At 36.6% G+C, this 25729-nt stretch overlaps 1 protein-coding gene across 8 annotated transcripts in view; it reads left to right on the plus strand.

Moving 5' to 3' along the window:
• The window catches only part of SLC4A10 (solute carrier family 4 member 10), a 150599-nt gene that overhangs the window by 95496 nt on the left and 29374 nt on the right, over positions 1-25729 (plus strand). For 7 of the 8 annotated variants that reach the window (XR_008974121.1, XR_008974120.1, XM_057423655.1 and 4 more), the window contains 8 exons: positions 11350-11441; positions 15922-16079; positions 16735-16822; positions 17329-17475; positions 18022-18122; positions 19487-19661; positions 19846-19979; positions 21093-21338. Coding sequence is in view for 6 of the 8 variants with exons in the window: in XM_057423655.1 (XP_057279638.1) it covers positions 11350-11441; positions 15922-16079; positions 16735-16822; positions 17329-17475; positions 18022-18122; positions 19487-19661; positions 19846-19979; positions 21093-21338 (1141 nt within the window). In the remaining 2 variants the exon portion in view is untranslated. The remainder of the gene's footprint in view (positions 1-11349; positions 11442-15921; positions 16080-16734; positions 16823-17328; positions 17476-18021; positions 18123-19486; positions 19662-19845; positions 19980-21092; positions 21339-25729) is intronic. The other variant, XM_057423651.1, reaches the window with a different exon arrangement.

A 25729-nucleotide genomic window follows, 5' to 3' on the forward strand; every position in this document is an offset into this window, starting at 1 on the left:
GGTATCCTGCACAATTCAGAGCTGTGCAGAGATATTCAAGGGATCTAGCTCAGGTGTTGGAAGCAGGTAGCTCTGTTAGTGTGCCGTTCTCTCCTGGATAATTGGCATGGCACATTACTTGTGGTGCAGCAGAGCTCAGGGGCACTTGTGGTGCTCTAGTAACTCTGTGATCCTTCAGATTGAGCTTGAGTATCTTTGCTCAGTGTTGCTCTGGACATGTGGACATGTTCCATTAGTGCCAGAAATGGGATATGACTGTTTTTTACTTCTGTTGACTATCTGAACCTATTTAGTTAAAATGGAATGGATTGTTGGAATAGTTTCTGTGGCATTAGCCTAGTGTTCAGCTGGTGCTTCAGATTTCATAGTTGAGTTTGAGGGGTTGGAAAATAAGAAGAACATTTTCAAGATGACAGTTTTGGTGAGATGCTGCAAGAACTATACCTTATTCTTTCAGAAAACCAGTTTTTGGAAAATCAAGTGCATGGACATGAGAGAGCACATTTGTGGAGTTGTTCTGCAGTAAAATATTGGCTTAACCTTTTTATTTCTTGCTTTTACAGAAGCCTTTATAAGCTGTATTGTTGCTATAGTTTAATCATAATGAAAAATCATTTCTGATTGCCTCTTCCTTATTTTCATAAACATGGGCCTGTGTTACAAAAATTTCAGCCAAATTTTGCAAGTATTTACAATTAATTCAGTGGAATTACACATTGCAGTGTTACTGAGCCTCTGTATCTAGTATCATCACAATACCCACACCACTTTTCTCTGAAAACCTTTGGACTATAGTGACTCTTATTCCAGAAATCACCTTAGCTATACCAAAATCTCAGTCCCTTCTGCTGTCTTTCTGCTTTAGGGCCCTACTGAGCTGTCCTGTTATCCTGGAAAGTGGGGAGTGAGGAAGGAACCATAGCAGAGGAAAGGTGCTGGGTGCAAGAGTCAGCTGTGTGCTGTCAGGTGTGGGGTGGAAGGGAAAAGAGTAGTGCAGCTGATGTAGAAAGATGGGGCTGTTGGTGTAAAAGTTAATCTTGGTTTCAAGGAAGGACCATTTGTTTCAGTCATTGCCATGTGAAGTTTTAATAGGTACTTATGAATCTAGCTGCTTCCCAGGGGAAGACTTTCAGACCTAAAGGCAACATATAATTTCACCTGAAGAGGATGTTAAATAGAAACATATTGGTTATGCCAAAATATCATTTTAACAGTAAAGAAAAAATACTATTTATTGGAACAGATTATCCACAGAAGTTGTAGATGCCCCATCCCTGGAAGTGCTCAAGGTCAGGTTGAATGGAGTTTTGAGCAACCTGGTCTAGTGGAAGGTGTCCCTGCCCAATGGCAGGGCGTTAGAACTAGATGATCTTTAAAGGGTCCTTTTCAACCCAAATCATTTTATGATTTATTAGGATGTGTGTGATCATGTATATTGATGCACAAGGGTAAAAGCGAGTAGGATGAACATCCATCATTTTAAAGGCAACTTTCCTGTTGATTTGTGCAATTGTTGCGAATGAATGATGACTTTAAACAAATATTCAGGAGAAATTTAAAGTGCTATAATATTCCTATTTCTCAATTTGCACAAAATGCAAGATGGAAACTTGCATTCCATAAGCTTTTTGCACTAGATCTTATGTAACAAATTAGCAGCAGATCTCCTTAAAAAGACCCCTTAGGGCAAGCAAGTATCATAAGCTCAGTTTTTTCTGACTGTTAGTGGAGCTGATGCAGCAGTTCTCTACAGAAACGTTTCCTTTAGCGTAAGTTTCTTCAGGGAACCTTTAAATCTTGTATCTGATTCCACCCGGAGTAGATTCTGGACAGCAGCTAAGTCCATATTAAGCACACTAATTTTATATATTCAGTGGTTAAGTGATTCTGTAGGTAAGGAGGCACATTCTTACTGGTTTTTGTTTGTCTGTGCTTATTGTGCAAGATGAAAAATCACTGAATTCTAGTTCACATGCATATGTAGAGATACCTAGGAGCACTCAACCCCCAGGATAAAAGAATCACTTGGTCACTTTCACTATGTTAGTTTAAATTCAATGCACCTTAAACAGTACAAATCTAAATTTTTTTAGGAAAATTTATATAAAGGTGAATCAGCGTTTTATCTAAAATACTGTGAACAGTTCCAAACCCAGTCTTTTTGGACACGGATGTTTTTTAATCAGTTTAAAGCATTCCTCTTCTGCTTGCATCCTTTAAGTGCTAATGCATGTTTGGCAATCTTCTGCATTGGCCTTTTCAAAACAGGTGATGGCCCTGTAATAAAGCAAAGAGGGGTTGGGTTATTTTAAGCTTCTCTTTTGCCATTCATTACCCTGTTACATTAAAATTCTGATTCTTATTTTATTTGCCTGAATTGTACTAAAATTAGCATTAGGTTTAGAAGAGGAATATTCAGTCCAAGTTTTTGTTCTTAAAAGGAATCGCAATTTTTTCTCTTCAGGACAGCAGCAAACAAGCAGGACATGGGATGGAGTAGCAACTATTGCCTCGCTAAACCAGGGTTAAAGGAGTGGGGAAAGGGATGGATCTGGAGAGCTGCTTAATTTCAGGCACACTGAGTGCTACCTTTTCTGGCATATTCTAACTTCTTTCTTTACCCTGAGTAACTTGCTGTAGTACATGTTATATAAATTATGCATGATTCTATGCTGAAATGCTCTGTTTTCAGGAACTCTGCTGTTCTTAGAAACTTGACCAGAGGTAGCTGCGAGGTTTCTGATCTTCTGCCATTGCCTCATGACCCAAATGCTAAGAGTTCAGCTGCAGTGTTACGCTCACTGCAGCTATATATTTCTCTTTAGATTGCTATGGGATGCCTGTACAAGCCTCTCATAATAATACATATAAGATTTGTTAAAATATAACTTTGGATCAGGTGAAAGCAAAAGAAAAATCAGCTAAATATGCATAAAAGAAAGCAAAGCAAAAGGATATAAACACATTGTATTGTCAAGAGTGAGCTGAGACTCACATCTTTGTTACCTAAGGACCAACTGGTAAAATGCAATGAAGGCGTAATTTTAGTCTGCTTACTCCCATTTGTGCACAAACATTATGTAGAATGTATGAATGTAAAATGTTCCATATATTGCAAACAGTGGCAATATTGTTCTCTCATTTTAATATAAAAATGCATTAAAATAGTAAAATATTGTATTGCTCCTATTTTCTGAATGAGAAGCTTAATACCTAGAAGACTGCAGAGAGAAAACCAGATCATCTCAGGTACTACTGATGAGCTTACAGCTCAGTTCACTGCTATCGGAGATCAGAGTTCTCAGAAATGGCAAATGCCAGGAGCTTTAGGTGGGCCAGTTGCTTGTCCCTGTTGAAATTAGGCAGGGGAACTTGGACATTATTTCTGGAACTGAGTTGGGTTAAATTCGGGTTTAGTGTTCAGAGTTTAACTGATAACCATCTTTAGCAGTCTGCAGTGTGTACGATAGGTGATTCAGAGCCAAAAGTCTTTGCCATCTGCTTTGTATGGTACAGCTGAGGATGCAAAACCCCTTCTTTGTCCAAGTTCTGGACTATAGCAGCTAATCAATGTATCAGTCTTCAGATAGTCAGGAGCAAGGCCTGAAAACAAACACGTAAACTTAAATTCAATATATGGTTGTGCTGCTGACAGACCACTGTGATATCTTTGCTGGAAGATAGTTGTACATATGTTCTCCCTCCATCTTTTCTTTGTTTAAGAGTGTGTCAGACCATCTAATTAATTTGCTTTGTATTTAGTAGTATTATCTTTTGTTTACAATGGCTTTTCTTCACATCCTCTGCAGGGCTAAGATGTCAGGGTGCTATGGATTTACCATGCATTTTTAATGCTGCCATGCTGTGTTTAACTTTCACTTTTCATTAAGCATCAAAACTGTGAGAATTAAAAGCCTGCTTTTGATGTTCCAGTAAAAACCGACAGTCAAATTTGGCATAAAAGCAGCAAAATTTTTTTTTTTTTAAGTCTAATTTGACACCAAATACCCAAAATAGAGGGTGACAAGTAATTTTAGCATGAATACTGTAAAAAGCAGGTAAAATATGAATATTTGTCATTAGTAAACTTTGAAAAGTTTGGTTTGTAAAGCAATTTTAATTGAGATCAATAGGTTTTTTTACTGTGAAACCTGAGAGCTGTGTCGGTAAATTCTCACAAGATGGTCTAAAAAGCCAAAGACAATTGCAAATTACAACTTTCTGTTGTTGGAAGAGTGCTAAAATGATTTCATAAGCCTTTCCCCTTTTATAAGTGTGTGTGGCATCAAAAAGTAGCTGGTTTGATGAAAATGTAGTTAGAAAAAGAAGTTTGCATCATGTAAATATTTTAGCTTTTTTGATTGGCTGTTTCACTTCTAGTCTAAACTTCAGAGTATGTGTGTATGTATATATATGTAAGGGAGGAATTCTAACAGACTTTTTGATAATTAAAATCAAAGAGGAAGTAACCAGGGGAGAGGAGCATGGCAGGATAAGTGACTTGTAAATTGTATGTCCATGAACCTTGCTGAAGTGTTCTTTATCTATAATATGAGCATGTGCCTGTTTTCTGTTCCGTACATATGCTGTTTATAACTGTGTTTCCTCCTTTGGTGTCAGAGCAGACACATTATTAGTGTAAAAATTACATTATGCCACATATGATGTCTGATTTTGAGAAATTCTGAAATTCCAAGGTTTATTGATACACCAAATTGCTTGAAGAAAGCAATGGTATATTAAATTTGTGATTTCAGAGTTAACACCATGAGCGGCAGGGGCAGTTCATTTAGAGATGCTCTTTTTCAAGCCTTTTCCCAGTTGTTTCAGTTAGCATGATGGGCTGGTCTGGCCTTCTTCGTTGTTTTATGGCAGTATGAGCACACATGGAGGTGTTTAAGACTAAGCTTCAGTGGCTAATTTTGGACAGTACACATTAGTATCTCAATAAATCTGTATTACCAGTTATGTGATGGTGTTTGTTACTTTCCTCAGTTTTATGATCTCTAGTAAAATACAGTTCAAGCATTTATGCCACAGCTCAGAGCTAGTTTACAGCATGTAAAACTCTGATGTCAGTAGTACCATGTGGAGACAGATGGACATTACTTGGAGCCATATGAAAAGGGTAGGGGGAGGCATTGCTAGGTTCGTGACAGTTTTCCTTTTTTTGGAAATAAGTCACAACAAATGTCATATATGTACCCAAGTTTTCTGGCAATATTGGATCTGGATCAGGTGGATTGCTTGAAGAGATTTCCTTGAAGACAAGGCAAACTCAAAGATAGTTAATTCTAGCTTAAATTGGCTAATGATCTATTTCTTCTTTTATATTATTCTCAAATGTATATAAGTTAATCAACTTGTCTTATCCACAGGTTTTGGTACTAAAATATGTAACTTGTATTTACAAACATTTTCATTGGATATTTATTATTTCTTTCTCTACATTTCCTTGTTCCCATGATAAAATGTGTACATATAAACCAGTATCGTTCACCTTTGCATTTCTTTATTTTGCCGTCTTTATTGTGTCTGTCTCTAACAGGCTCATCTCTGTATCTCCTTCATCTCCTATCCTTTGGGTTCTCTAAACTCCCTGAAGGTTCAGAGGTAGTATAAATACCTATTCTTGCCTGGGCTTCAGGTTATTTCAAATGTTAGACCCATGTTTTCATTGCAGTTTCTTGAGCATGCAACTTCTTGGTCTAGTGATAAATAGTGAAAAAATACCTCAGGCCTTTGTCAGCAGCTGTAGCATGCTTAAGAGAAGCTTGTGTGGAGTGATGAGTTTGGGGGAAAAAAATGCCATTTCTTTGTAAATTCATTTTCTTGCATCAATTTGTAAAACTTCTCTTGTAAAATCTCTTAAATTATGTATCATTAGTAAGTATCACACAGTATCACAGTATGCTAGAGATTGGAAGCGACCTCAAAAGATCATCTAGTCCAATACCCCCTGCCGGAGCAGGAACACCTAGATAATGTTACGCAGGAATGTGTCCAGGCGGGTTTTGAATGTCTCCAGGGAAGGAGACTCCACAACCTCCCTGGGCAGCCTGTTCCAGTGTTCCGTCACCCTCACTGAGAAGAAGTTTCTTCTCAAGTTTAAGTGGAACCTCTTGTGTTCCAGTTTGTACCCATTACCCCTTGTCCTATCATTGTTTGCCACTGAGTAGAGCCTGGCTCCATCCTCGTGACACTCCCCCTTTATAGATTTATAGACACTAATAAGGTCACCCCTCAGTCTCCTCCAAACTATAGAGACCCAGCTCCCTCAGTCTTTCCTCATAAGGGAGATGCTCCACTCCCTTAATCGTCTTAGTTGCCCTGCGCTGGACTGAAGATTGTAATAGCTGACTTGCAAATAAGATTTTTTTTTTTCTAAATGGAAAGGAATCCCTATAGTCTAGAAAAATAAGCAGCTTATTTTCTGATTCAGTTTCCTTTGGTGTGTCAGTTGCAGCCAGTTTGTTCCTGTTAACCTTGATTTGTATCTGAATAAATTGTTCTTCTTGTCTGTCATTGGCATTCTAGATGCCTCTTGGGTTTTGATTAATAAATACAGTAGACATAGTTGAGTGTCTTGAGCTTTAAGTTTTAGGGAGCTAATAGTATGTTGCATGTGACATTGATTTGCTGAGATTAATTTTCTGGGTTTTTTTTCAGCTGGACTCATAGTCTCAAAATGTGGTACCTGTCATCAAATGCAAACTTCTATTAGTGTAACAAATATTAACCTTATTTTGATGGATTGCAATTTTTAAGTGGCTTGGCTTTGCAGGATGTAATATTTTTATGTGAATTCTTGCTCTAGTCAAAGCTCTGGTGATTCCTCATTATCTGAAAAAAAAAAACCCAACAACCACTCTTTTTTATGTATACAGTTGAAAATACAATTTTAAAAACTGTTCTGATACTGGCCTTTTAATACATACATAAGCTTTAGCACCCGTTTTGGTGTGGTTTTCTGTTAGGTATTAAGTTCCTTTGTTTAGCGGCTGAATATTTTAATGGCACCGCATTGTTCATTTGTTTGACTGATACTTTCAAAACTCTGTGGCTCTTTGATGGATTCTCAAAGAACGCAGCTCTTCAGATGCTTTATCTATATGGACTACAGGATAAATCAAGGTTTTTAAACTTTAGATTTATAAGGACTCAAAGTACTACATTGCACTCTTAAATACTGTATTTACCCCATACAATGCGTAAATAAATTTTGTTCAATAGAGATGGAATAGAACTAGCAGAGACAGGGCATGGAAGAGCTTAATAAATGGCAAGGCTGTTGTTGCTCTTATTTACTCTTAGAGTTTGATAGTTTATGCCCTCACCATTCTTACCAGCTTAAACCCTATATTGATGACTCAAAGAAGTAAGAAACCATTGTAAGTATTTTTTTTCAGAGCAGGTATTTCAAGCCTAGCTAGGGTTTGGTGGTGGGTTTTTTTTGTTTGTTTAATAATTTTTTTTTGCCCATAGTGCTTTGAAAGCTCCTATATCATAAAGGTTAAATTTGGAGAAAACATGGATTCAGTATACCTGTATTCCAGAGACAGTTTGATGCTGCGGTGACTGCTGACATTTTGGTGGAAATCAGAGAAGAAATGTTTTTTGTTGTTTGGTTTGGTTAGTAGGTTGGTTTGTTGTAGTCTATATATGATGTGATAGCTCTCCATTCACATATATCTTGAATTGATTGTTTCTTCTTGGGACCATCGTGGTGCCAAAAACTGTGTCCTTAATTCAGAGCAAAAAAAAATCAGTTCCTGAAATTAAAAGGGGCTTGAAAATAAAGCACATCTATAATTACCAACATACTTTAGCAAACTGAGTGTTTTTAATGACTTTGGAAAGCCAGTCTAGCATGGTGGTGCCAGTGTTCACTAGGTTGTCATCAGTGTGATTCTGGTCCTAACCCATTGAAAGTTACTCATGTGCTTCACAGTATTCACCCCAAAGATACCTCCTTTAAGTCAGTATGAAAGTATACATAAAATTAAATTATGAATTTTTATGACTTCATTAATCAAAAGTAGAGGAAGCTACCCAATATAAAACCAACCATGTAGCATTGCAGTCCTGCTGCTAGGAAGTGGGTCACCATAGCATTTACCTACTACGTAGTGCAAAATATATAGACATTTAGTAAACTATATGTGTATAGGAGCAAAACTGTCTCAAAAAAACCAGTACTTTTAGTGTTAACTTTTCTGATGAAGGGCCATGCAGAAACCTAGTTCCAGATTCATATTTTACTGACTTTACTGTTGCACAAGAAACACATTCCTGCAGTTTAAGATGCTCTTTAAAAAACTCTCTCCGTGTCTGTCATGTGAAAAGTAAAATTACCTGTCTTCTCTACCGTGTATTTTGTTTGATATTCAATACAGTAAACCCCCCAAACTTCTTGTTCCAAGATTCAGAAAGCTGTCTCAAGATCCAGAGCTATTTAAACGTCTCTTACTGCCTCAAGGTAAAACTCATGTTCTTTCGGATTACTCCAGCATATGGGTAAATCAAAGTTTGAGGTCTTCTGTTGGCACAGAATAAGAACATATGCTATTCTTATAAACTTCACATACTTACTGGTTGTGGCTTTTATTTCCTACCATGTATATTTTTACATGTTTTTCTCCTAAAAGAAAAGTGGACACAATGTTTAAAAGCTAGCCTTTGGACTGTTATGCTAATTGCTTAGAGGCTTTTGACACCTCCAATTATGATGTTAAAGTTTCAGTATTCGTAACAGGTGGTCCATGCTCTGACTCCTTTGTTGGTCAATATTTTTATCTCCCTGGCAGATATCCCTGCTCTCATTTTCTTGAGATTTTGGTTCCAGAAAAAAGAAGTATAAATGTAAATCTCTAATTAGCAGCAGAAAGATAATGAACTACTATTTCTGTTGCTTTCTTGTAACATCTTTGTAATATAGTATGTACATTAGTATTAGTAATTATTACAAGTATTTCTCTTTATATAGATCCTAAAATATGGAGGAGTGTGTAAAAGGAAGAAGTTAAGAGTTAAGAAGGACTAGTATTACTACATTTACAGTTTTCTGGGAGTAAGATAAGGGAGGAATTTTCCCTGAGCATTTTAAAGACTTCTCTTTTAGAATTAGTGGAAAGTTTGGTGTTTTTTTTTTAATATTCTTTAAATTTTCAGAGTGGTACTGAAATAAAATTTTTGTGTTAATTATTTTTAATAGTTATACAGGATTATTTCTGTAAAAGTAATCCTAAATCTGCTAAATAAACAATACAGAAAAAATTACAGTGTGAATTAGTGTATGGAGATACATAATGTAAAGGTGATGGTGTAACAGTGATAGAGCTCAGTGTTTTTCTTTACGTTCTAATTAAAAGGCAAATTGAATGACCATTTATAGGCATCTTGCATATTTAATAATTTCTAGCTTCAGATTTACAAAAGTTGTATCTTGTGACATTAAGGAATTAAGTCTTTTAATGTGAACTCCTTTAAGTTACATTAATATGGTGCTTTCTGAAATCAGTCCTTTGTTCTTGCCATATGTAAATTCTAATCCTGACATATTTTTGTCTACTTGGTTAGTTTAACATGCTTGTCATGTCTGCTTTTTTTTACCATTCTCTGTTTATTTCACTGTAGTGCTGAACAAAAGCCGTAATTTCTGTTCCTGCTGTGATCTGTCTTTGTCCTGGATCAGAAATTGGACTATTTGCATTTTTAAGATTGATACATTTAAAAATAAGATTCCTAGCAATACATTTGAAAACATTTTTTTCCTGTACTTCTTAATCAAAGTGAAATATCTCTGGCTATGCTACCAAGACGCAGCACAAGGGTCTGAAAACTGTTTTGTGTTATGGGAGATTTGCATAGTGGAAAACGAGATGTTGATTTTCATGAAAACAAGCCTTTTCCCTGAGCAAGTGATACAACTGGGAATTCATGACCAGCTTAAACAAGGATACTGTAGTGCTCAGCTGTGACAGAATCTGGATAGTTAAGGAATTTAGCAGTGGCTGAGAGCCTCTTGCAAGTTTCTGGTCCTGTTTAGACTGGATCCAGTGTTCTGTTTCCTGTTTGTGGCTGAGGACATGCTTGAACTGAAAGCATGTGTTTGCAGTGGTGTGAGGGGACACACCATGGCTTTTTGAATTGCCCAGACGACATGCCTAGCTGAGGACTTTCTGACTGTCTTCAAGTATTGTGAACATATGGTCTTAGTTACTGTGCAAGTTTAGGTTGATTTTCACCAGAACCAATGTTTTCACATCATCATTTCTCAGTCATATGAGAGACTTTATTTGCTATGGAAACAAATATATGCTGGGCACGAGATCCTGACTCTGGGCCAGTTGGACTCTGTAGTTATTCCTGGGTATGCGTTAGGGCAGTAAGAGATAGTTGGCTCACATATTTAGTACTTTTTCCTGTACTTTGTTGTGGTGTTCAGAGCTGTGCACGGTTCCTGCCATGCCAGGGAGGGAGGAAGAGTGCAGGCAAGCAGGGAATGGTCCACCTGCGGGGTTTGTGTGCCCTTAGTGTGTGGATGGTGGCCTGTGACTGCGGACGGGGGCAATGTTGGCATGAAGTAAAAATATGCTTTGTGTGACATATACTTGTTGCTTAATCCTGTTTTTGAGCTTTTGCTGGGAGAATATATTGGTCAAAAGGCTTTACCGTTTGCTTATGAGATTGAGGCATGTTTAACCGCTTCTCATCTTGAGATATTTTTAAAACTTCTACAAAGTACTAAAGCCTCACTGGAATTTTTTGAAAAAGTATTTGCTGAAACATTTGTTTTACACAAGACAATAATCACATTGTTCAATACCGAGTTTTCAAATCATCTTGATTTCCAATACATCTGTTTTTATAGCAGCCCATTTTTATGCTGGGTTTTGTAGCTGTTGGTATAAACAGGGCATTATTATGAGTGAATTTATGAAAACTAATAATCCTGTTTTATTCAGTGAGGAGTATTCTTGTAGACAGAGATTATCCAAAATTGGCAGCTCCTGAAATTGCTAAGAAACCCATGTGAATAGTGGGACTTTCATCAAATGTAATATCTTAAAAATCATGACCTTTAATTGGCATAGAAAGCTTGTCTTCCAATATATTAAAGAGTATCTTTTACATTTTTAAAATGACATTCTCCCATTTCTAACTGCACATGATGAATGCTCTGTATTTTGAGAATGTGCTGTTCTCAGTAAGTATTTAATTAAAATGCCATGTTTGGATGCTTCATATACATGTGATATGAAATGTATGTAGGTCTTTAACAAATTGGATGTTGCTTTATTTATTGAAGTAATTGTTAGTAGTCTGTAATAATGGTACTTTTTTTAGCAGGTCAGATTGTTTCCCCACAGTCTGCTCCAGCCTGTATTGAAAACAAAAATGATGTGAGCAGAGAAAACAGCACTGTTGACTTTAGCAAGGTGAGTGTTTGCTGACAGTGAAAAGAGCTTTCTGACTACCAAATAGATCTTTTAAATTAAATCACGTGAATCCATGTGAATTGGCAAAAGCTATGAAGTGCAAATTTTCCTCCAGCATTAGTTTTGTGTGCATGGCAACACAGTTGTATACAACAAAAAAGTTTTCATTTTCTTGATAAATTACTGTTAACAGGAAATCACAGTTTAGAAGTGTGGATAAATTTATTGCATGACAATATCTTAGGTGTGCAATTTTTAGGGGGATTTTTTACAAATTAACAGAATTACCTAAGTAGGAAAGTAATTCGGAATTCTTTTAATTCACATTTACCTCTCAAGTTTTTACTGTTTTAGAAGTAATGCCTGGATGCAAACTATGCTTTTTATAACCTGAACTCGTGGATTCCAGATGTCTCAAACAGAATGTGTTTCTGTAAACCTATAACTTAATTCTTCTGGCAAGCCAAGATATTTCAGTACACTTCACAAAAGATGTTAACTGTGCAGTAGTGGAGATTGCAATGACAGTTCAATGTTAGATAGCAAAGAAAAGCAAACAGCTTCTAGGTTTTAATGTAGAGGAGAATCCTAATTTGTTTAAGAAGTCTCTATGTACCTAAAACAAACTGTCACATTAGGTACAGATGACAGACCTGACAGGGGTAGATGACTTCAGCTGACACATTAATACAACAAAGGTTGAGGAAGTGAAGAAAGGTGATTTAAACCAAAATTCTGAAGAACAGCACTTTGTTGAATCTTAATGTTAGTGCAACTGTGCTAAAAGTAGAGTTATGTGATTGCTCCATCTGGTGCCAGACTTATTTCCTAGCAGCAGTAGCTATTTGCACCATTCGAATTCTTGACTGAACATGCCAGACTAGGAATGGTATATGGCTAAAATAAAGATGAGAAACAGATCTTTTTGTCAAAGACAGAAGAAACTGGCTGGGGATGTGGATATGGACCACATTTCTACAGAGGTAGCAGGGAGATCTGTAAACAGCAACAAGTTGTTAAAAATGTAATGCTAATACTTTAAAATTATTTAAAACTAAGATGATGATGCTTTAAAAAGTCAAGTATGATTTTGTTTTCCCAATGTTTGTATTTAAAGTGTTAAATAAAGCTAATTGTTTTGGCAAGATTTCGAATATCAAGATACAAAATTTTGTAAAGGATATAAATAAAGCTGTCTGTTCAAAATTAAGCTGTGCAGAGGTGAGGCTCATAACAACCCAATGGGAACAACATGACTTTCAGTAGTGCTTTTCTTGCATGTTTCCCCAGTTGCTTTCAGTGTTGTGGGGTCAAAATCCCAGTCAGTTATCTAGCTGCATGATGTTTGTATCAAGTAGGATTGGAAGCTGCATCCTTTAGTAGTACTGCATCTTTTCTGATCAAAAGAACTCTTCCTATTTAAACTGGCCTGAGAAGAGATAGACATGTAATTTTTTTGACTAGCTTTGGCATTATTGGATACCCACAAGGAAGTGAGGAATATGAAAGGAACAGCTTTTGTTTGCAGGAATAAAATAACAGTAAAGGATTGTAATCTAAGTATCTTTTTTTACTGCCTTTAAATAGATCCATTTATCCTTTTGAAGATGCATAAGTACAATTTCCCCTTGAAATGTGCTGTTGCAATAGCTCCCAATGGTTATAATTGGAATTATATGCACAGATTGAGAGGAAAGTAGAGCGGTACACTAATTTTCTCTTGAGTATTGTGATTTCTTGCTCTAATTTTGTTCCACATATTAATTTCATTTATCTTCTACAAAAAAGCACCCTTGACTACCTCACATATTCTCTCCTTGCTAATCTTTCTCCCTTGGGCTACTTCAAATATTCCAAATTTTGGAGTGGATTCAAAAAGCTGACTTAATCTGAATACAGCACTGAGACTGTGTTGATTATATTGGCATCTATTTATGAATAATGGAAGGCATGGCACTAAATGCTGTCTTGAATGTTACTTCAGCAGCACAGAGAGGGAGACATAGTTTCTGGTGGTTGAACTTGTAAATGTGTCACTCCTCTCCCTCTTGGGACACCACTAGGACTTTGTATTTTGGGGGTGATAAGGAGGTGATCTGTCACAGCACCACTTGATCCTGTATCTGAGCAAGATAGGGATGGCAGTTTACAACTGCATCTGGCTGATCTCTGCCTCTTATACCAGAGTCTGAAGGGAACCCTATTTGTCCTTAAATACAAAATATATGAAGAGTCCGTAGTCTCGTCCCTTCTCATGGCAACATTCCTATGCTCCACATGGAAACATTATTTCTGAATTAAACCCTGATCCCGTACTGACAGTTTGCTTTTTTCAGACACCATGTGAAATAATTGACTTGCTTTGAATACTGGTTGGCCTTGCCTATAAATGAGTCTGGTTAATATGTGTCACGGCTTTCCTAAGAAGTGATGTTGGGTATTTTCTGTTTGTCTTCATGTCAGTTTATGTTTGGTTCTGGGGAAGGCCTCCACCACCATTTTCAGTCCTTGAGTTGCCCTGGAGTGGAATGGCCTCCACATCAGTTGTTTAGTTCCATGTTTATTTGGAGCGTACTGGGACTATTTAGTGCCAGGTCATGAAATGTGGCTCAGGTTAGGGTGCAGATGAAGATCCACGTGAGGTCTCTACAGCTTAAGACTGCTTGTGATAAGGGATGTATGATGGATAAGTTAGATGAAGCCTTTGAAAGATGCAGATTCTGCCTTTGCCCTAAATTCACGTGAGGGCCACCTCCGCTCTTGTTGTGTAGTGGAAGTAACACCCGGGTTTCAGGTGTATTTTCCCAGTTTGATTCTACTCTGCCAGCTACTTTCCTTTTAACTGGGGCTCCCTTTACTACTTAGAATATTGTGGATTCTCGAGATGATAAATAGTACAGGAAACGTAACTGGAAATACTTTCTGGTAGAGAGAAGACTGAATGTTTTCCTTCAGGTCTGAATCTTGATTGTGTGATCTGTATGTTAGTGGGACCTTAAGGTGACAACTGTAACATGTTGTACATAAGACATTGGTTATTAAGTGTTAAAACTGTTCACAAGGTAAAATTTGTACTGAATGCACATTGCTATAGACTTGAAAGACTGCTTCCTTTCTCTCAGCTATAAATGATCTATGACACCAAAATTAGGTGCAGAGTGAATCTGTGTTGGTTTTGTATTTAACCCTGAAGACTTATTTTGTGATTTCAGTGGGAAATAGAATTTAGCTCACTGATACTTTACCTGGAAAAAGTACTTGGTCTCCAACCTTCTGGGTTGATTTGTTGCTTGTTTAGCTTTATGAGGCGTTTGATCATGGTTCTAGGTTACTTTTGGAAGGCATTAGACATCTCTCTGTGATTTCAGAAAAATAAGATTTCATTACACAGGCAACTGTGTTATATCTGAATTCTGATTTAGTGCCAGAGCCATTTGCAAGAAAACAATTTTCTAAATATTACCAAAAACTATGCAAACTAGTACTGACAGATGGCTGTAAGATAGACATTAAAATGGTCCACTTTAACAGTTTATATTGGATTTGGTTGCTGTTGTTGTGTTTAGATTAATAAAAGGAAAGCAAATGACAAAATTCATGCATTTTGAAATGTAGACAATACTGGTGCATAGTGAAATCAAACATACATTATATATGCTATTACTGCATGTTGAACTTTGTTACAGAGTAAACTCTGGACTAATACGAAGGAAATAAATACAAATGAACACATTCCTAGGCAAATACTTTGAGTTTATGTAGCGACATCATGGTGAACCTGTTTGTCTTTTCCTGATTTTCTGCTGTCCCCAAGAAAGTCAACATCACTGCCTTAAATCTCCAAAGCTTTTATTCTGCTTTGTTCTTTCAATTTACTCCTGAGACAGTCATGGTCATAGCTTATTTTCAGTTATTTTCAGCAGAAGGGCAACCATCTTTCATTAAATCCCAAAACAAAAATACATCTCAGTCAGAGTAGTAGAAGGAAAATTACGTGTAGTGGAACCTGGTTTTGTTCTCACTGAGATCATAGTGTGGGAACTGTGAAGTATGAATTCATGATTTCCAGAATTTTTAATTATAGAAAAATTAGGTGTCTTCATTTCTTCTGCTGTTATGACTTAGTGATTCTGTTACGAATTACTGATGCTGTTATGGTTATTGATAAAAAGTAGTACTAGGAAATTAATATTGTATTCCTAACAAAATTTCAAATGTGTTTTTTTGTCTTTATAAATTAATTCTACTATATGTAAACTGTGTTTCCAAGAAAAAAATCGGTCAAATGATGAAAGACCAGTTGCTTGGTTTTGAGACACATTTTTACTTAAAAAAAATACTCAACAGACAAGAAGAGTAGAAACTGTTTAATTGAAATGTCTAAGATCATAGTGCAGTGACCAGAGAGTCTCTATCAACAAATAGTGGAAAAAATACCTGTTAATAGCTTTTGGGTTATAATTTAATATACTTTTCCCAGGTTGACCTACACTTTATGAAAAAGATACCGCCTGGAGCTGAAGCATCAAACATCTTAGTTGGTGAACTGGAGTTCCTGGACCGTGCGGTTGTTGCTTTTGTTAGGTTATCCCCTGCAGTGCTGCTTACAGGAGTAGCAGAAGTTCCGATTCCAACGAGGTACAGTTGTTTTTATTTCTCTTCGTGTTTTTCTCAGTTTGTGGAGGCAGGGTGATGTGACCTTCAGCTTTTGTCAGTTACTGAGTTGCGAATTCAGTTCTTTCTTTAACAAAGACATTTATTAGACACATCTGAGAACTTCAGTTATTTCATGTGGACCTATCCTCCACATTTTATTGAACCTCACTAGCCCCAGGCCTAGAGTAGATGTTATCCAGAGCCCTAATGGGAGTAAGAATGATTTAAAAATTCATTTTATTCAGGGTAATTTAACTTCCCCAATATTGCACTGAAGTAGCCCTATCAGAAAATAGTTGATTCTATTGAGTTAATAGAATTAAATAAATTAATGTGTTCTGTACATAGACTATAATTGCATGTATTTATTATGTAAGATGAGGTTATGTAAGGAGGCTTTGATAGTCTCAGTCAAGTCTGACTGTGAAGCTTATGGTATATTTTTGGAAGTTATTTTCATATTTTTTTCTAACTAGAGCTTCATGTTTAAATGCATGTGTGAGGATCTTGAAGGAGATTATATATAATATTTGTCTTAGAAGTTCTTCTAGTCCAGTTTTTAAGTTTTTCGGCAGTGTATATAGTTACTTTCAATCATCTATCCTTTGAAATATTGCAATTTCCCTTTTATTTCCAGATTTTTGTTTATTCTTCTTGGACCACTGGGTAAAGGGCAACAGTACCATGAGATTGGAAGATCAATTGCAACACTAATGACAGATGAGGTATTTTTATTCATGGCTTGGTTTTAGTCATTTTGTACTGGCTGAGGAGGTTTGATATGGAATCTCCAGTGTGGAATTGTCCGAATGAAATGTAGCTAATCATTCTAATGAGGCACAGAATTGCATTCTACTTCGTTTCATGATTCTGTAACAGCCCAGATTATGCTGCCATAAGGAGATAACAAAAAGAGAAACAATGTTCATAAGCAAAATTATCCTTAAAGAGAAGATTCCATTTTACACAGTTACCTTCTAGTTGAATTGTATTTAAACTGTAGAACCTCTATAACATTTAGCACCCATAAGGATGTTTTTCCATGGCAGCTGGAGCTGCTATGAAAACTATTTAATAGAAACTCTATAGTCAGTTGAAGCCGAGATTGTTTGGTAGGAGCTGTATGAAGTGCTTTCTGTTCCAGAGAAAAGGGGCCATTGTGAAAAAGGTTATGAGAGTATTCTTTCTCCATCTCTTTTCCTCCCGCGTACTTGTCTCCCATTTTTCACAGGTGTTCCATGATGTTGCTTACAAAGCAAAAGACCGCAATGACTTGGTGTCTGGAATTGATGAGTTTCTTGATCAGGTTACTGTTCTCCCTCCTGGAGAGTGGGACCCAACAATTCGAATAGAACCACCAAAAAATGTTCCCTCTCAGGTTTGTACACTGTAAAATTCAGACACTTTTAAACATTGTGATGAATTTTTACTAGGTAGAATTAAGTCTCATGAGTTTAGCATTTATCAGAGTCACTGTATAGACATTTTGTGTGCTCTTTTGTTTAATTTGCTTTAAAAGAACCCTTGTCTTGCAAGCATACGGTATAGCAATGACATTTTGTGTAGATCAATATTAATTCGCTCCTGAATGAAGACAGATAGTTGTATCTAAAGATTCAAGGGTAATTGGTCATAAGGATCTTTGATTATGTTGATCAGGCGTGGTTTACTTTTCTTCTAAGCTTATTGCAAGAATTGATCAAAGCTGCCTGGCTTGCTACTCTTTACAATGTTTTCTGATACAAAATTGTCTGTGATCAATTCTTTAAATTTCTTAGACCACAATTCCTTCTGTTCTGGTTAAAGAACTTCTCTTAGAATAAAATTTGCATGTTTAGTCTTTCAACTCTCAAAGCCTGTTTCCTTTGCTAAAATTATGTTTTGGTTGCTAAGACCTATGCAAAATATCTTTTCCTTCTGGTAGGAGAAGCGCAAGATCCCAGGCGTGCCAAATGGAACTGCAGCCCATGGGGAAGCAGAGCAACCTGGAGGACACTCTGGACCAGAACTGCAACGCACTGGAAAGTTAGTGAAAGCATATGCAAGAGTTTAGGTGTTTTAAGTGATGCACTTCAAATGAATCATAATGGTCTGGTTCTCGCTCAAGTGACTGGCTTGGCATATGATTTTTATTTGGGCATTTTTTCCTGATTCATGAACCACATGGTTGAAAATGACACTACATGCTAATTTGCAGAGAGAGAGAGAGGACAAAAGGATTTGAGTTTTCACATTGTATTTATTGCAGGCTGCTTTCTCTATTATTTATAAAGTTCAGATCTTTCTTAAGCCTTATTAATATTTCTTACTGTTGCACAGCACAAAGGAAAAGTTGGGAATATTCTTGTGCCATGCGTTACGAATGCTTACAATTATTTTGTAGTTGAAGTTTCTGGGTTATGCTGCTCTAGCGTTTGTTTTTTACCTCAGTAAGCCATGATACGTCCTGGTACATGAGGCTATGATTACCACAGTGGCTGCAATATACACACATCAGAAGCAAGAACTTGCCCCAAGGAATACTTAAGTTCTCTCATCTAATATCTTGTGGTGTACGCGCATCAGCTGTTAGTGGGGACCATAGTGCAGTCTAGTTGTGCTATAGGCTTTTCTTTTACTTTGCTGCCAATTCCTGCCTGCATAAGGCTAAAAGATTCAGCTGCAGTTTTGGTGTGCACAGTGAGGCAAAGGAGGTGATGGCCTGTAAGCTGTTCTCTTACCAATAAACCTGGTAATTGATGGCTTGAAGGATTGTTCTGATATTTAGGGAGATGGTAGCACTTTATCTTCCTCTTTAACCCAGCAACATCTGATACTTCGGGTGCCTGTGAGAAAAAGAGCATTGTGGGGATATTTACTTTAACTATATTGTAAGGGAGCATCTGTTCCTAAATATGTGATTATATTTAGCATAGTGTAAATGACAAAAGATGTCAGTTCTTGTCCTTGGAAAATTGTGGCCTACATTCAATTCTATCATCAAGTGTATTGAGGAACAGGTTCATAAATAATGTGAAACTCTATATGTAGACATGTAGGCAAGCGGGCACTGTGGTGGCTGATTAAACAAATGGAAAGAATTATTCCACATAATAAATAAGGTTTTATGTGTGGGAGCTAACAATTGTTCAGAAGCTTTGCATCTGGATGATCAGATGAAGATTTTATGAGAGAAACAAGCAAATCAGTTTGTTCTAAAAATGCCATTTCCTGATTAAAGTTATCAAGACAGGGTTCCTAGAAGCTTTTTTTCTGGGAAGATGAATTGTAAGAGTATGTATCATTTGATCAAGGAACAATAACTTCTCTTCAATTTATTTAAAGCAATACTATGGAAGAAAGTTTGAGATGCCTTTTTCATTAATTTGACCTCTTCTAATTTTTTTTAGATTTTTTGGAGGATTGATTTTAGATATAAAAAGGAAAGCTCCCTTCTTCTGGAGTGACTTCAGGGATGCTCTCAGTCTGCAGTGTCTGGCATCATTTTTATTTCTCTACTGTGCTTGCATGTCTCCTGTCATCACATTTGGTGGTCTGCTGGGAGAAGCAACTGAAGGTCGTATAGTATGTGTTAAATCTGAACTTTTAAAACGAATTTTCCTAGGTTTGTGGTTAGTATTTGCTTACTGTTGCATGAATCACCTTTAAATATTTGTTTATATTCAATGTTTAGAAGGCTACAGAGTAAGATATTGCAAAAAGAATCTGTTTAAAAATGTATGGACACTTCTTTCTGTATCATATTCAGAGTGCAATAGAATCGCTGTTTGGAGCATCCATGACTGGAATTGCCTACTCCCTCTTTGGCGGGCAGCCTCTCACTATACTTGGAAGCACAGGACCAGTTTTAGTGTTTGAGAAGATCTTATTCAAATTTTGCAAGTAAGTGAAGATTGATACGCATCATCCCTTGGGTGTTGTTAGGTAGAGACACTGATCCCAAAGTTCCAGCATCTGCAGAATGAGATCAACAGGTTTTTTTTGAGTGCACTGCTTAGGATTTCAAAGTCTGAAAAATACACAGGAATTGAAAAAAGTGAATTGGTGTTAATGCAAAAAGGTTGATTTGTTGTTGTTTTTGGTTGTTGTTTTATTATTGTATCATTTTCTACTCTGAGACAATACATTTCAATCTGTGGTTTTTCTCATCCCTAACTCATGGAAAAGGTTTTACCTCTCACCCAGGAATTAAGTGCAGTGGCAGTGGTGCCGTCTTTCAATAATCACTAATTATGCCCTCCCTCCACCTAAACAAAGAAGGGGTGAAGCATCATACCAGAGCAGCATATCCCCATGTTTACGTTAATGCGCTATACATGACATACCTCTGCCACAGAGTGGGTAAAAATTATGTCTGAATCTCAGCAACCGTCATGCTTCTCTGCAGTCATATTTGCTTTTCTGCCTCATTGCTGTGACGGGGACTTCTTCATCAAAATCTCCTGAGCAACATACAGTAGGAGACCCTGCTTACCACCCCAAAAAACTTTTTTCTCACCTTCAGGTAGACCTTTCAGTTCTCTGTGATAGTGTCACGCAACACAGAGTCTCTACTGTCAGATTCAATAATCATACAAGGTTTTGATGAAAGTTGTTATTATAGCTACTCTCGCAGCTTAAGAAGAAATTGGCAGGTGCTGACTGTGCACAAGCCAGAATATGGGATAAAAGTGGGTGGACCTTACATACCTCATGAGTGTGACTACTCTCAAAGCTGTTCGCTCATTGTAGTAGAGATAGAGCTCTCTTGTATCCCATTAACTTGGAGGACAGCTCAGGTCAAGAGGTGACTTGACAGTGTCTTCAGTTCACAATAGGCAAATAATTTCCACTTCGGACTGCCCCCAGAATCACACATCCATCCCTAGGCAAAGGAAATTTTGGAGGCATCTCTTTTGCATTACTATGGCTAGACAAAACATAACATAAACTGTGTTTAATGTTTTTTTTTGTGGGGGGTTGTTTTTTTTGTTTGGGTTTTGTTTTTATTTTTAGAGAGTACGGATTGTCATACCTTTCTCTGAGAGCTAGCATTGGACTGTGGACTGCAATCCTGTGCATCATCCTTGTTGCAACTGATGCAAGCTCCCTAGTCTGCTACATTACCCGGTTTACTGAAGAAGCTTTTGCTTCTCTTATCTGCATCATTTTCATTTATGAGGCCTTAGAGAAGCTATTTCATCTCAGTGAGACATATCCAATCAACATGCATAATAATTTGGATCTGCTGACAAAGTACTCGTAAGTAAGATTTTTTTTTCTTTTTTCTGTTAACACGGTTTTGTTTTTGTTTTTTCATATGTTGTGTTTTCTCTATGAGGAAAGCAAACCAGTGCGCAGCAGGAAAGGTTTGCAGTACTTGTAAACTTAACATGTGGAACCTCTTGAGTTAGGCATGATGCTGGCATGTGGAAGCAGTAATTTTTAGAGGTATGTTTACAAGAAGTAAGCATTTACTTAAGATAAGTGAAAAATATTTTGACTTGGAGTTTGGAAAAGCTTACACACATGCAACTGGGAAGACAGATTGAAAGAGTAGGTCCTTATTCACATTTTTGTTTAAGGAGGTATAGTTCAATGATCTGTTACTATAACCATGTACTGATTATTTATAATATTTTATTGGGTCTTCAACATTTTAATATAATATTTGTCTGTTTTTTTAGTTGTTGGGTTGTGTTTTCCCCTCCCAAACTGAAGTATTGATCTAACTAAAAGGGATATAATTTGATGTATTTTAACTCCTCCTCCTGTGTTTTAACCTCTCTCACAGTTAAGGATCAAGCTTCTATAACTGAAGTGGATTTGGAATTCTTAGGTGCTTCTCAGCAGTGATTGATTTTGTCATAATCAGTTTGTTGTTAATAACAAGATTTTTAATAAAAGTCCATTTAAGCAGCTTTAGTGTATTTGTGGAGTTTTGACAGGTATTATTCTACCTGGGGAATAAAAAAGTGAATGGTTTTAATCAATACAGTTTCATTTAGATGTAAACCCTCTTGTTTTTGTAATACGAGAACAAAAACGTCCTTCTAGTAAAGGACAAGATCCTCGTCTGTCCTGAGGCCAATTAAGCCTGGTCACCTCAGCAACTAGAATGTCATTAAAAAGTATTTCCAGAGAAGATTCCCCTCTAGAAATGTCTTTGTTATTTCACTGAACTCATTTGAACCCTCTTCATGAGCAGGGTGGGGCCCAAAAGGAACAATGCTTGAACAGTGCCACATCTTCTGTTCACTGGAAAAACAGGAGTGTCTCAACCAAATGTCTCATTTGCATTTTAAGCTGGGAAAAACAAAACATAGTGACGGAGAAAACATTTGAGCTTTGTATATGTTATCACTAGAAAAATAGTTAGAAAATCCTGGTTCTGAATGCACATTATATACCTTAATACGCAGAACAAGTTAAATTACAGAAATTGTAGTTCTGCTGTGACATACTCTCTCATCCTGCTGAAAAACTTATTTATCTCTGAAAGTTTAATCAGTAGACAAAGGAATACTAATTTGAAGAGAAAGCAGTAAACATCAAGAACAGACCATGTATGCAGGTGAGGTTATATCCTGGTCTCATTTAATTTCACTTAAATCCTATGAAGTTGGTATTTTACTCTGAAGAGCCTCATATAGCACAGTGTTTCTGGATTAAGTTTTCTTTTCCTAACTACTTAAAAGTACTTGTCTCAAAGAGAAAGAAAATAAGATGTTCTCATATGGTTTTGAAAGACAGGTGTTGAAATACTATACAAAGACATAAAATTATTCAGAAACCATTTAGGAGGCAGAGCTGAGATATTAAAATATGTCATGAAAGCATAAACACAAATAGCAATACTGATTCCTGGCTATGTAGCTTTATTTGTGGATAGCTGAATCCTGTGACACTGCTTGAGATTCCAGAGAAATAAGATTAACAGTCTTGCTTGTATGGGGGTACATTCATACATTTCTCTATATCTTACGAAAGCATTTTATCATCACAATCCTTGTGTTTACAAAGAAATGGTTTTGGTTTTATTTAAAATTCCATTCATTAATCAAAATCCCATATTAATTTTTGAAGAGTGGCGTTTATTTCCCATCTGACCTTGGTAACTCCTTATTGAATGTAGAATCTGCAAAGCATGCAGAATGGTAAAAGAGCAGCAATTCTCTTCCTCCAGTTACAGCTGTTGACCTGTCATGTCCTACAGTGTAGGAATACCGGCACAACAGTTTTAGATTTTTCCAAACACCATTCCTGAAGGAGATGTGTCTTTCAGATGTTTGGAAGAAAGATTTGACCACTGCCTGGTAGTTTCAAACACATATATGGCTATCAAAATTATTTGATATAATAATTTTATAGTTATTTGAGGCCATCATTTCATACCTATTGTGTCAAATATTCTTTCACTCCATGTAGATAGTACAAATAAATTGACTTTAAAACTCTTGTATTGCATTTCTCTTTTGGCATTTATGTTGTATCTTCTACTTGCAGCAATATCCTCTTTATTATTGATATCATGTCCATGGCAACTGACCCCACTAATACCAAAATGTTTATCTCTAAACATAGGTATAGGCAACATAACTCATGGGATGTGGCTTATCTTTTTTTAACCTTAAAATTGGTGGAAATGCCATCAATTACCTTGTAAGAGCACATGTGCTGATTCCAAGGATCTGTACTCTGAACACAGCACGGTGATAATTCCAGCCTCTTTTATCTTCCCTCCCTTCTCCTTCATCTGAGTTTTTCTTAGTTGTTCAGAACCATCCCAGGCAGGTTGGGAGAACAGAAAGATGTGCTCTTTTGGAGCAATTCTGCATCGGCTGCCCAAATGACCCGTACTTTCACAGCAGGCTTGCTGAACTGGATGGGTTTCCTGTGCAGATACACACATATTACTGTGTCCAGACACAGTGGCCATTTGCCCAGAAGATATTACAGTTATCATCCCCACAGGATCATCACAAGAAAAGACATTTCAAATAACCCTTAATCCCTGTTTAAATGTCTGTACACGCCTCAGTTCCATAAAGATCAGACACGAGAAGAACAATAGGAATAAAAGCTTACTTGAAATAAAAATCTCATTTTTGTGTACTTGAAATTGCTTTCACAAGGAATTAGAAGCTTTTTCTGCAGCATCTGACTCCAGTCCTATTTGCAGTTTAAATTGCTAGCAAACTTGGGCTGAAACTGGTCCTTTCCTTAAAGGACCAGCATACTCTGTTACAGAAGCTAATTAGTATCTGCTGTTTTGCTAATTAAAACAGCTGTTTGCATTTTCCTCTTTGGGGATTTTAAAGACAAGTTTTTAATTGTTAGTAAAGCCTTGGCAGTTCTTTAATTAGCGATGAGTGAACTTCAAAAGGTTGTGCGACTTATTTCTCTTTGAATGCTCAGCCAAAGCTTACGTAAAACTTTATCTTGGATCTGCAACTCTATGCTAGAAAACTCAGGTTATACTGTAGAATTTCTGTATTTTCCATGTTCTGCCTGCTGCCCACTCAAAAAGTTGATAATAAATAGGTCAGGACACTGTACACATCAAAAACATTAAGTGTATGCTGTGGCCCAGCCCTCCTCTCTTCCCCCATGGGCTTTCTGAGGATACTCTGATGATGTCCTCAGGTAGTCCTTCTACATCCCAGTACTGTTGCCTTTGCCCTGGAGAAGGCATGAGTTTGACCCGGTAAAAGTCATTGGCATGCTGTTAGTACTAGAGTACTAGAAAAACAAAGAAAATTGTAATTTAAAATGGTCGGTATTTCAACCAGATTGGAACCATATTTCAAGTGAGAAAGAAAACCCATTCTGTATTTTGGGTGGGTTTGAATTCTGTCATAAACAGTCTCTGTTGCAGGAGTTTCATGTAAAAGACTGTACTGCATGCATCTCCTTGAATTATTTTTTTTTTTTTTTTTTTTTTTGTTTTTTTTTTTGTTTTTTTTTGTTTTTAATGAAGCAGACCCAAATATTTGAAAATCAGCTGAAAGTCCTCATAAAAGATTTCTCAAAAATTTGTATTTATCATTTTACCATTTAGGTGGGAGATACGAGTCTGAGTTTGTTACAGAATTCTGTCTCGAAAAAAACCAAAAAATATCTTTATGCATGATCTAATTAATGTAGAACTAATCTGAATGCACTTTTAACTCATTTTCTTTATTATGCTTGTTTGCTATTCTGTGTTGAAATATTTGCCCTAATCATTAGGTGGTGTTCCTGCAGGCCAATCCATTAATTCATATGTAACTTTTCCTTAAAACACCATTTTAACGATAAGGACTCTAAAGAATAAAGCATTTAAGAGTTAGATCAGAAGAAGGGACAAAGACAACCTGATTTTCAATGTGCTACTGTGCTGCAATTTCTTTTCAAATTATATTGTTTTGAAGGATTTTAAATACAGTGGCTGTGTTGTTTAGTAAATGAAATACACATACACTCTGATCTGGGCTTTTCTTTCGCTTTCTTTTTTTCTGTGACCTTTTTGTATTTTTCATGCCATTAGCATTTGTGGGTTGGCATAGCAACTCTTATTTCTGCACTCTCCTCCTCCTGCTTTTTCCTACCTCTGTAGCAAATATATCTCCAGTTAGTGAATCCTGTCTGGAACACTGATGCACATCACTTTT

Source organism: Pezoporus wallicus, unplaced genomic scaffold (assembly GCF_028554395.1).
Source record: "Pezoporus wallicus isolate ANWC-B61680 ecotype Strahan unplaced genomic scaffold, APGP_CSIRO_Pwel_v1 contig_1181, whole genome shotgun sequence".
Classification (NCBI taxonomy): Eukaryota; Metazoa; Chordata; class Aves; order Psittaciformes; family Psittacidae; genus Pezoporus; species Pezoporus wallicus.